This window comes from Macaca nemestrina, chromosome 5 (genome assembly GCF_043159975.1).
Source record: "Macaca nemestrina isolate mMacNem1 chromosome 5, mMacNem.hap1, whole genome shotgun sequence".
NCBI lineage: Eukaryota > Metazoa > Chordata > Mammalia > Primates > Cercopithecidae > Macaca > Macaca nemestrina.
In genome coordinates this window covers 79,635,274-79,648,452 of record NC_092129.1, presented here as the reverse complement: position 1 = coordinate 79,648,452, position 13,179 = coordinate 79,635,274, and the positions used below count along the sequence as shown (strand labels likewise).

General features: G+C 37.3%; 1 protein-coding gene across 1 annotated transcript in view; it reads left to right on the top strand.

Moving 5' to 3' along the window:
* Window positions 1–13,179, top strand: part of CRYBG1 (crystallin beta-gamma domain containing 1) — a 214,322-nt gene that overhangs the window by 168,871 nt on the left and 32,272 nt on the right. Inside the window, exons 5-8 of the mRNA XM_011736406.3 lie at window positions 925–972; window positions 1,060–1,178; window positions 3,087–3,252; window positions 5,929–6,068. Coding sequence (XP_011734708.2) covers window positions 925–972; window positions 1,060–1,178; window positions 3,087–3,252; window positions 5,929–6,068 — 473 coding nt within the window. The remainder of the gene's footprint in view (window positions 1–924; window positions 973–1,059; window positions 1,179–3,086; window positions 3,253–5,928; window positions 6,069–13,179) is intronic.

Genomic DNA, 13,179 nt, shown 5'->3' with positions numbered 1-13,179 from the left:
ATGTATAATTACTATTTTATTATCTTATGAATTTCTGGTTTTACTGGTCTTGTTAGATGGTCTTGAAAATGATTAGTTTTGGAGCCATATTAAAATGCATTTTGTCTATCAAAAAAGCAAGATTAGGCTGGGCTTGGTGGCTCACACCTATAATCCCAGCACTTTGGGAGGCCGAGGCAGGCGGATCACGAGGTCAAGAGATCGAAACCATCCTAGCCAACATGGTGAAACCCCATCTCTACTAAAAGAAAAATACAAAAATTAGCTGGGCTGGTGGCATGCACCTGTAGTCCCAGCTACTTAGGAGGCTGAGGCAGGAGAAACGCTTGAACCCAGACGGAGGTTGCAGTGAGCCGAGATGACGCCATTGCACTCCATCTCAAAAGAAAAAAAAGGGGGATTAAATATACTATGTGCAATGTACATTATGAAATATACCATATATACCGTAAACACTTCTGTTTAGTGGTTGTTATATGGTTATAGATTTACTATGAGAAAACAATATTTGTATGGATTCAGATAGGGTATGTATATGAACACAAAAGTGATTAATATATTATAATTTCTCTTTATTTGATATAATACTGATATTATTTGAATTAGAATTTCTTAGCTGAGTTCTTATTCTGTGAACTGACAAGAAACATACGTGCCCTGAATTTTCTAGCATTGGTGGAAATAGCCTAGACATTTAAATTAGGAGAAATTGCAATGGCAAATTCAGGTAGAGGTGAAAAAACCTTAATTTAAAAGTATGAACTCAAAGAGTTTTAATACAACTTTAGCATTGATTAGAGTGGACGTTTCAAAATCAATACAGTGTGGGATAAGTGTGATCCACCTAGAGGATCATGGGTGGAAAAAGAGGATTGTTATGTGAAGTTGTAATTATTTGTTGTGTTTTTGTTCATCTGATTACAGACACTTAGAGGAAGTGTCCAAAATAAACTCAATCCCCGACCTGGAAAGGTAAGATTATTTTCTGTTTCTAGCCTTGATTCTATTTTGGTCTGATAGAGCATGACAAATTGTGCTACCACTTTCGTTTTCATGCAGGTAGTGATATATAGTGAACCCGATGTCTCCGAGAAGTGCATCGAAGTTTTCAGTGACATTCAGGATTGCAGTTCTTGGAGCCTCTCTCCAGTGATACTCATAAAAGTTGTTAGAGGATGGTAAGAATGGCACTTTAAGTTCCTGATGTTGAATGTTTGTGTTTCACATGCTTAATTACCTTTTTAGTCCTCACTACTAGTTTAAAATTATGGCTTTAGCAGTGGAAAGCACAGGAAATACTACTCGTGGTAAGATAAGGGATTCATATCTTAACAATGTCATTTTAAATCATTATTCTGATTATAGCAGTGATACATGTTTATGGGAGAAAAATCAAAACAGTACAGTGCAACAAGCTTCTTTTTCCCATGTTTCCCCATAATATTGCTTTGAACTAATCATAAATCAGGGCCCATAACACACTTTTGGTTGATGACCTTTAAATGAGGTTGATAAGAATTGCACTAGTCGTGTTGATAGACCAGAAAGGACTTTTAAAAAATCTATAAGGAAACTTGAGAACACGTAGGAAAAGGCAAAGTAAAGAAACAATAAGGAAAAAAAATCTATAAGGAAAAACCAAAACAATCTATAAAGGCATTTTTCTAATTTTTTAATGATAGTTCAGTGCAGCACTAACTTAAAATTTAATTTGCTTTCCAATATTTCCACAAAAGATTGTTTTGGTTAAGTAAAGAAACTAGTGAAAAAAATAAATATTTTGACAGTTTCTGAAATCATTTTATCAACTTCATTGCCTCTTGGAGACACACAGGAAGCTGAGTAGAGAAAGGCAGCTTAAAAAAAGAAATAGCTGATCTGGCATAATACTTATCTTTTGGTGCCTATTTGTAAACTTGTTTGAAATAAAGAGGGTAGACCTCTGGATGTTTATGGATTTAAAAATCCATAAGATTTTCTTTTGGTCTCCATTGGATTAAATATGCAGCAGCTTTCCTGTTAGATTTCTAGGTATTTTAATATTTTTTCCTATATCTCCAACATAGTCATGAGAAAAACAAGTTTTGCTTTTATTCTTAAATTTGAAGACAAATGCTATTTTAATTGCTGGAGAATTGGCCACTAATATGCAATATATAATAGTGGCAATTTTTTACACAAATTTTGTTTTTATAGAACAGTGCTTTTTCCTTTCTTTTGCAACTTTTGTCGGCTTCTTTTTCTCGAAAGCGTAAGCATTTACACTGCCATACGTTGACATGAGGTTTTTCTTTAGTGTTTGGCTGTTGTTCGGAAGAATATTGTTAAAATGCTTTCCATTACCATATCTATAGTCTTTTGTACCAACATATTCATTGATATGACTGTAATATGTAAGTTAAAATCTCTCTAAGAGAAATGTTTTCTACACACATGAAGAGACAAAAGGCCAGACATGATGGCTCATGCCTGTAATTCCAGCACATTGGGAGGCCGAGGTGGGCAGATCACTTGAGACCAGGAGTTCAAGATCAGCAGGCCAACTTGGGGAAACCTCGTCTCTACTAAAAATACAAAAATGAGCCGGGCTTGGTGGCACATTCCTGTATTCCCAGCTACTCGGGCGGCTGAGGCAGGAGAATTGCTTGAACCTGGGAGGTGGAGGTTGCAGTAAGCTGAGATCGCACCACTGCACTCTAGCCTGGGCAACAGAGCAAGACTCTGTATCAAAAAAAAAAAAAGAGACAGAAAAAAACAAAAAAACACTACAGTAAACATCCATTTATCTGACATATTATCATTTATAAGTCTCCACCACCTGGCAATTACTTGGAACATTAGTAGCTCCATAGCATTCATATAGATAACTCCAAAGTTCTCTAAGATCCTGATATAGTTCATGAGTTATCAGAGACTTAATTATACCCAGTAAAATATTAGTGTTAGGGAGAGTTTAAGCTATTTTAATTGCTAGATAATTAGCCACTAATATACTATATATATAATGGCAATTAGCCAGGATATTTGAGTAATCAAAGCCTCTCGCACCAAGACTGGCTAATGGTTTTGCTGTGTTTTATTGTTAGTTGGATTTTGTATGAGCAACCAAATTTTGAAGGGCACTCCATTCCCTTAGAAGAAGGAGAATTGGAACTCTCTGGTCTCTGGGGTGTAGAAGACATTTTGGAAAGTCACGAGGAAGCAGAGTCTGATAAGCCGGTGGTGATTGGTTCCATCAGACATGTGGTCCAGGTAGGTTGCGGTAAATCTGGATTTTATTTATTCAACAAATATTTATGGATTCGTACTTAAAGGGAAATGTTCATTTCACGAAATAAGTGATTGGGAAACATATTTGGTGCCTTAGGGATGTATTTTCTGTATTTTAAGTTTATTTGTACACTTTAAAGAATTTTAAAAGAAACATAATTGGTTAGATAATTTTTCACAATAAACCCTTAAGGTAAATCTTTTATGCCTGTCCTTCTATTCCCATCTTCCAAATATATTTTACCTGATAACTTGGTTTAAATGAGTTCTGCATCTATGAACAGATTTTTCATTTACTTAGTGTTTTTGTTTGCTGTATGAGTTGTGATTACTTTGAGTGGTTTATAGGAATTCTATTTTGGAAAAATAAATAATCCAAAAATAATTTGGTTGATCAACTCTAGGATTTCATGTGGATTTAACAACATATTACTTGCTCTATTTGAGGCCACTTTATGGATGAGGTAACATTTCTTGGTTTCTTGTTATTTGATGAGAAAAGTGTTGTCAGAGTCTTTCTTTGTGGCTCTTGGGATTTGATGATTCTTTACCTTAAAAATGCAATTAATGGTGTCTTCTAAGTAGAAAATTAAAATCCCAAGTTTTAACGGAGACGAGTGTCAAGATGCAATACAGAGAAAAGGAACATTCTGATGTGAGAATGAGTAAAGATGAGTAACAGTTTTGGCAGAGGAAAGTGTCGCCTACTTCCTGGGTCAACATTTCTGAGTAACTTAGGTGGTAATTGGTATGCTAAATGATTTATCTTTTATTTGCTTGAAGTATATAATATGAGAAGACTAAGTAAGACTTCAGAAACCCTATTTCAAAATGTCCTCATTAATGGAATATTTTGCCTAGAGTTTTTATTTACTGCTCAAATAATATTGGTAATAAAGCAATGTTTAAAAATATCATCTGATTCCCATCATGAAGTGCCCTCTCCCCCTTTATTTTTTGAATTTTCTACCCTTTGCTTTTTCCACAGTTGTAATCATAATACAGGGACAATGCTGTTCCACCTGTCTGTCCTAACACTGTGGTTCTCAATCCTTTTTTTCTCTTTATACCACTTTCCTGAAAATCACACTCCCCTTGGTAACATCTTTGGGATTGGAACTGGGGAAGGTATGAATCTGGTGGGGTGAGGATTTGGGTGCATTCAGGAAGATGGGGAAGGAAAACGAGATCTCTTGTTTTGTCTGACAGTAGCAGACTTACTGTAGCAAAAGCTTTTCATGTTACCATAGGTTTAGGGTTTAGCTGAATATCATATTCCATTGAAACAATGCATTGTTTATTATTTAGTACATAAATGAGGTATCATTATTTATTTGTTATTTCTTCTTTCAGTGAATCTTAAGGTTGTTTCTAGTTTTTTACTATTATAAGTAATGCCATGAGAATGTTTTTGTGCATTTAATAATTTATAATTTTCTTTTTCTTTTTTTTGAGATGGAGTCTTGCTCTGTCACCCAGGCTGGAGTGCAGTGGTGCAATCTCGGCTCACTGCAACTTCTGCCTCCTGGGGGTTCAAGTGATTCTCCTGCCTCAGCCTCCACAGTAGCTGTGATTACAGGCACATGCCACAATGCCCAGCTAATTTTTGTGTTTTTAGTAGAGATGGGGTTTCGCCATGTTGGCCAGGCTGCTCTTGAACTCCTGACCTCAGGTGATCTGCCCGCCTCGACCTCCCAAGGCTGGGATTACAGGTGTGAGCCACTGTGCACGGCCAGTAATTCATAATTTTCTAATTTGTTTCCTTGAGGTACATTTTTCTGAATGGTGCCATGTTAAAGGGTATGGTTATAGCTCCTGATATGTCATGGATTATATTTTCTTTACAGATCATGTGCATGGTTTCTTGAAACATAAACATAAGTCAGAGCATATATTTTAGAGGTTACCTTTTTAGTTCATTAGAGTTGTTCCTTTTGATAACATTTGAAAAGCCTCATCTGAGCTTATTCAGGTGTTAAAATTTCTTCTGTTGCTCAGTTCACCCAACTCAGCTGCATAGATGAGGTTCAATAAATATTCCATTAATGCTTAGGCACTCGACCAGACGAGGCCTTTTGAAGACTGTTGGGACCACAGATATGCAGGGCATGGAACAATGACCAAAGTACAGAGATTTGTAAATCACTATGAATGTGTGCTTTTGCTTTTATGACTTAGATCAAACCAGTATCATAAAGGTTTACTCAGTCAAGGAGAGTTACCACAAATCAACAGAGGGCTTATGGACACAAAACAGTGGCTGAGGAAGACTCCAAGAGCAGCCGTTCTACAGACTAAAGTCTCTGTGCTTGGATAATTATATCAGAGCAAAGGAACCAAAACCCCAGACCAAGGAGGGTCAAGTGAGGATGAGAAAAATAAATATATTCCAAAACTCAAATAAAATACATTTCTGATGATCTTTGCTTGAATGCAACACTGAGTTATATAACTAAAGCAAGTGTGTCTGCCCCAAAATAGGTGGATTATTAATTCATGGATGGAAACAGGAAAGGGCTAAAATGGCAGGTGCTCTGTGAAATGTATTTGTATATTTAAAGCTCATTTTGATTAGTTGTAAGAAGAAGAAGAATGAGCTTACTAGAGAGTTAAATGCATGGTGCAATTCTTACTGTCTGTGCATCTATATTTTTTCAGGATTACAGAGTTAGTCACATTGACTTATTTACTGAACCGGAAGGGTTAGGAATCCTAAGTTCCTACTTTGATGATACTGAAGAAATGCAGGGATTTGGTGTAATGCAGAAGACTTGTTCCATGAAAGTACATTGGGGCACGTAAGTATTTTTATTCAAACACAATTTTAATGAAGTTTTTTTGTGAGTGTAGTACTGGAAAAAGGACTTAAGATACTCTGACTCTGATTTGTCATCCTGTAAAGTAATTATTAACTGTAAGGTATATTTTTATAAGGCACATAAAATTCTGGTTTTTTTGCACCTATGTTATGATTCATCTCTCTTAAAAACAATATAGATTTATTATAGGAAATGTTGGGGGGGAATTGAATTTTTAATGTAAGTCTTTCCTTGTCACAGAGGAATCTGATTTATTCAAAGCTGAGTAGCAGATTATATTTTCATGATGATTCAGAGGAGGTAATTCAAAACACATGCCTCTGATATTTCTGCGGGGGGGATGGAAGCCAACACACATGGTACTTCCTTGAATATTTTCACACAATGCTGGTTCAAAGCCCCTAGGAGGTCGGTTTCACAAATCACAGGAAACAGCAAGAATATTTTGAAGGAAATGGTAATACCTCAGATAGGGGAGAAATGAGGATAGAAAGTACAGGCTGCAATACTAAAGAATGTGGTCTCCAAGGTGAAGCACAGAGCCCCACGGCATGTGAAAGGCATTCACTGAGATGCAGGAAAAAACACTAAAGCTTCTTTCTATTTGATTAAAGTCTCCACCTCTTAAGATTTTATTTTTGTATATGTTTTCTAATATGCATAATGTATTAGTTCAGTGGTAATGTATATAATTTATAAGTATTCATATATTCAGAGATTGCTGAAATGTTTTTACTAATGGTTTATACAGTCAAAAAAGTTTACAGTCTGTCCCTAAAGTGGTTTGGAGTATCTCTGCAGTGAACAATAAGGCACTCCTTAATCATGCTTTTTGCATTCTATTTATTACTAAAAGTCTCGGTTTGCCATTGTTCATATCTTAGAAAAATGATTGATTGTGCAGAATGTAGGAATAGGATAAGTTACAGATCACAGAATCTGATTTTTGATCCTCAGAAATCAGAAACTAAAAACTTCTAGGCAACTTAACAGGAAGTGTGGCTATTGAGAATTGGTAGCAGCTATCCTTGAGTAGTTGGAAAGTGGTCATAGAGAAGAGATATTAGACTTGCTCTCTGTTATTCCGTAGCAGGTTCCAGGAAAAACCAGTAGAAATTAGAGAGATGGATTTTGACTTGACCCAGGGAAGAACTTTCTGATGGTTAATACAGTTAAAATGGAAGTGGCTGCCTTGTTAGGTGGAGAGTTTCTCATCACAAGGAGTATTCAAGTAGAGGATGGACAAGAATTTATCCAGGGCTTTGTAGGGGAAGGAAAGTATGAGTTAGATACCTCCTTTATGACAGTTTGTTCATTTATTTATTTACTTTTAACATTTTGAAATACAGCACACCTAGAAAAAAGTTCACAGAAGGTAAATGTACACTTAAACAAATAAAGTGAGCGCCCAAGTAGACACCACTTGAGCCAAGAACTGGAACATTACCAGTACCCCAGAAGCCCGAGGGTGTTCTTTCCCTATGGCAGCCCCTCTCAGAAAACAACCTCCCTCTCCCAGAAGAGTAAAAAAATAGCAAGGGAAGACTATAGTGATGGTTCGTCAATATACAAAGGTGTAGTTATTAGGGCAGAATTTGGTGTGTAGAGAATAATGTTAATTTAAATATCTCCTAATGTTAATTTAAATATCTCCTATTATACCTTTGGAAATAATACCTTTTCCAAAGGTAATATACATTTTACTGCTTTTTAAATTATTTTTAATTGACACATAATAATTGCACATATTTATGGCGTACAATGTGATGTTTTGATACACGTGTACATTGCGTAATGATCAAATCAGGGAAATTAGCAAATCCATCACCTCAAACACGTGTTATTTCTTTGTGGTGAGATCATTCAGAATCCTCTCTTCTAGCTATTTTGAAATAATCAAATATGTTATTGTTAATCATAGTTACCCTACTGTGCAACAGAACACCAGAACTTATTCTGTTGTATATTTTTACCACATTTTCTTTATTTTTTCATCTGTTGATGGACACTCAGGCTGATTCTGTATCTTGGCTATTACGAATAGTGCTGCAATAAACATGCACGTGCACGTATCCTTTGACATACTTGATTTCATTTCCTTTGGATATATACTCAGTAGTGAGATTGCAAGATCACACAGTAGTTCTAGTTTTAATTTTTTGAGGAGCCTCCATACTGTTTTCCATAATGGCTGTGCTAATTTATATTCCCACCAATAGCATGGAAGAGTTCCCTTTGCTCCACATCCTCACCAACACTTGTTATATTGTGTCTTTTTGATAATAGCCTTTCTAACTGGAGTGAGGTGGTATCTCATTGTGGTTTTGATTTGCATTTCCCTGATCTTGAGTGATGTTGAACATTTTTTCATACACCTCTTGGCCATTTGTGTATCTTCTTTAGAGAAATGTACTGCTTTTAGCATACATTTTGAGTTATATCAGTTGGTACCCTGTAGTCCTTAAAAGGCTCTGAAATTTTTAAAGGTGGTGAATTTAGAAGTAGAAATTAGGAAAGGCTTTTATTTCCTCTGCATACCCTGTCAAAATATGACAAGAAATTGGGACTTTAACAAATATAAACTCAAAAGAGTGTCTATGAGATGTATTAAATATATTCAGTAAATCTGTTAATCAAGCATCTACCAAGTGCCAGGTGCTTTTCTAGTCACTGGGAATACAGCAGTAAAGACATAAAATGATGTTCCCACTTTCCTGGAGCTGTCAGTCTAGTAGGAATAAACAACACAAATACATACATAATGTGTCAGATGGCAAAGGCTACAAGAAACATAAATTACAGAGAGGGGCAGGTATGTTGCTATTTTAGATAAGGTGGCTAGTAAAGGACTCTGGTGACATTTTAAGCAGGGACTGGCAGGAAGTGAGGGAGTCTGCCCTGGAGCTAGCTGAGGGAAGAGGGGCAGGGAGCCAGTCCCAGAGAGGAAGCACACCATTTGCAAAAGCCCTTCTGGGCATGCTTGGGCAATAGCTAAGAGGCCAAGGTGACTGAAGCTGAGTGAACTAGGAGGTTAGGGATAGGAGAGGGCTCAGGTCATATCTGGCCTTTCAGGCCTCGGGGAGGAGGATTTAGATTTTCTCTAAGTGGCATGGAAAATCATTGGAGAATTTTGATCTAACTTGTGTTATTAACAGAAGGATCAACCTGACTGTTCATATAGAAAATAATCTATAAAGAGGCAAAGGTGGGAGCCAAGAAACCACGTAGGATGCACTCGCAATCATACAGCCAAGGATGGATGGTGGCTTAGACGTGCGATGATGGTGGTGGGAAATGGTCAGACCTTGGATGCATTTTGAAGGTAGAACTAACAGCATTTCTGACAGATTGTGTGTGGTGTATGAGGGGCCGAGACATGCCCAGGGTTTGGAACCCCAACACTTATTGAGATGAAGAAGACTTGGAGGAGCAAGATAGGAGAGAGTGAGATTCAGGAGCTCAGTTTCGGACAGGTTAAGGCTGAGATGCCAACTGCAAATTCAAGTAAGTGGGCAGGAAAGTGAGTAGGTGTGTGAGGCTGGAGTTCAGGGGAGAGACTGGAGGCATAAATTTAGGAGTCATTGACATAGAGAATGCATTTAAACCAGGCACAGGACACGGTCACAAAAGGGAGTGGGTGTAGTTAAGGGAAGAGAAGGCACTTTTGTATTTAGAGACTGGGAAGGAAAGTGGAAATCTAAGCAAAAGAAAATGCCTTCATCTCTTGCTGCCTTTAATTTTTTTACATGAAATAAGTCTATACACTTTTTTTTAAAGAATTAATGTCAGGCCGGGCGCGGTGGCTCAAGCCTGTAATCCCAGCACTTTGGGAGGCCGAGACGGGCGGATCACGAGGTCAGGAGATCGAGACCATCCTGGCTAACACGGTGAAACCCCGTCTCTACTAAAAAGTACAAAAAACTAGCCGGGCGAGGTGGCGGGCGCCTGTAGTCCCAGCTACTCGGGAGGCTGAGCCAGGAGAATGGCGTAAACCCGGGAGGCGGAGCTTGCAGTGAGCAGAGATCCGGCCACCGCACTCCAGCCTGGGTGACAGAGCGAGACTCCGTCTCAAAAAAAAAAAAAAAAAAAAAGAATTAATGTCAGGTTGAGAAACATCACTTTCCTTAGAAAAGAATGCAAAAGGCATCTGCTATCATATTTTAATCTCAGTGTCTGGAGGGTGCCATGACTCAGGCTTGGCTATGTTGAAGCACATTAAGCTACCTTAAATGATATTTCTTACCTTTCCAGTATGTTTAGTTTTGTCTCCTAGGTGGTAGTTACCAGCCTGTCACAGTTTACAATTTATGACAGGTTTGTGTCATGATGGGCATCTTTTTTTCTGGCTGTTCATTTCTATTGTCATTAGGATAGTGGAACACTGCCTCGGATATTAATTCAAAGTTTGGGCTCATTGAACTTGGTTGGTGAGCTTAGACACCAGGTCATTAGTGCTTTTATAGATCTCAAAGGAAAGTCTCAAGGGGTTGAGAAGATGTAACTGATAGGAAGCACTCAAGCTCATTTTGCTTCTGCTGATGCACCAGTTCCCCTGAACTGGGATAAGAAGTCTTTACTGTGGAGGGAACTCCTGAAGAATCCATCAGGTGATTTATTCCAGGGCCCATTCACTCTAGATTAAGCTCTTCTACTCATATACAAAATAAGGGTATTACCTGCCTTGTCAAATTCTTATTTGAGGAGATGAGTAATTTCTCACTAAATTTGCCTTTCAGATTCTGTTGAGAGTAATTTGTTTTTAAATCTTTCTTTTAAGCAGCTGGCTAATGCTAGCACCCATCCTCCCAGAGGTGAAAGCATATTGGGTTTTCTGGGGGCGGGGTGTGTGTGGGGGTGGAAGTGGGGGTTAGTATATTTATAACAAACAAAAGCAAAGAAGTTTAGAACTTCAAAGGGAGTATAAAGATGATCTGGCCCAACACCATCATTTGACTGAGGAAGACAAGCTTTGGTCACTTTCTCCAGACTAGGGTTAGCTGTTAGCAGAATGTGTGCTAGAATGCAGGTGTTCTAAAGTCAAGGGACTTCTTTTTTAATGGAAAACATTATTTGATCATTTTTACTGTGTAATATTTAACATATACAGAAGAATATATGTATATATGTGAACCATGAAGCCCAATAATAAAACAATCCCCTGTGGACCCACCACCCAACTTACAACCTAGACCATTACCACCATTGCTACAGAACCTGGTGTAGCCCACCCTGGTTACACATGTAGCCACACTCCTAAGATTACTCAGATTGACGGGTACATCTGTATGTATTTTTTTCATTGCTGTGTAATATTCACTGTATATTTCATTGTGGAATATATCATATCAGAGCCCAATTTTTTATTATAAAAGTTTTCAAACATACAGAAAAGTAGGAAAAACAGTTCAGTGAACACCAGTGTACCATTCACTTTGACCCAATAACTGTTAATATTTTGCCATATTTGTGTTATTATTTTTCTGAGCACTTGAATGTGCATTGGAGATATCATGATCCTTCATCCATATAGGATTCAGCCTGACTCTCTTTCTAATGATATTCTCCTGCGTAACTATCATTATTACATCTGAGAAAATTCACAAGGTATCCATGATAATATCTGTTCTATAGCCCATCACCAAATGTTCCCAATTGCTTCAGGAATGTCTTTTATAGATTTGCGTTTTCAAATCAGAATCCAATCAAGGTTCATATAAATGCGTTTGATTGTTCTGTCTCTTTAAGTCTCTTTTTAAAAATCTCTAAAATGCCTCATCTTTGTTTCCCAAGCCACTAACTTTTAAAAAGATTTAGGCCAGCTGTCTTAGAGAGTATGCCACATTCTAGGTTTGTCTGAGTGTTCCCTCATGCTATTATTTAGCTTGTTCTTCTGTTGCCCGAATTTCCTATCTACTACGGCTTAGGTCCCGAGGTATGGTTAGGTTCAGGCCGAACAGTTTTGGCATGGATACTTCGTATAGGTAGCGCCATATATTTACGTTGCATCTCAGCAGGCGGCATGTGCTAACTAGCTTGCCCATTAGCAATACCAAGTTTGATTGCTTGGTTAAAGTGGTGCCTCCTCCATCTTTCCATTGTAAAGGTTCATTTTCCCCTTTGACATTCAGAGCCCCCTCTCTTGTGAATAACCTCAAAGTCAGTACATTCATATTTAATTTTTCACGTATCCAGTTGGTTTCTGTGAATGGCCAATATTCATGGACAGCCATATCTAGGGAAAAAACTTAAGATCCATCTGGAAGTACTGTTTTTGGTTTAAGAACAAGTGAACAAGATAAGACTGATTTTTCTTGTGTGACTCAAGGGGTATTTCTAAAAGAGTAATTAGACAAATATTTTTAATAAACAGATGGCCATTGTTATTACTTTAAAAATATTGATTTGTAGGTATACATTTGTTTGTTTAAAAAAATAAGCTTGACTTTATAATCATACTGTTTAAGTACAACTATAAAGTTGTACTTTTTAATCTATATTGGCAAAAGCTTATGACCTAAGTGCATGGGAAAATAAAAGATTACCTTTAGAAACTGAAATAACACTGCCTGAAGATAGTTTCCCCCTCTCCTGATGACCTCGTAAATAATGTATCTTATTGGAACAGAATTTAGAAAAAGTGAATCATACTCTGTATATGAGTTTTCAAATTCCAAAGTCCACCCAACATTAGTAAATGTCTGTTTGAATTACCCAGCAGGCCTTCAGCACTCATTTCCTAAGGAAGAACTTTCAGAACAGCAGTCTTTTCAAATGCATTCATTTATGTGTTCAGTTTTTTCACAAATTCCCCTCTACCTAGAATGACTTTCCTCCATAAATGTTATGTGACTAAACCACATGCTTCAACAAAAGTGAAATGTTTAGTATCAGATGAATAAATCCTCTTTGAACTCAAGCTATAGAAGGAAAGACTTAATGAAAAGGTACTTTGGTAAGGATCATTTCAAAATCTCAGATCACTTGCTCATGAGCCATACATTCAGTTTATGAAAAATTAAGCTTTAAAGAAGTCAGACTTCGGAACCTGCTTGGTTTGTTAGCCTAATACCATAATGTGTTACAGAACTGC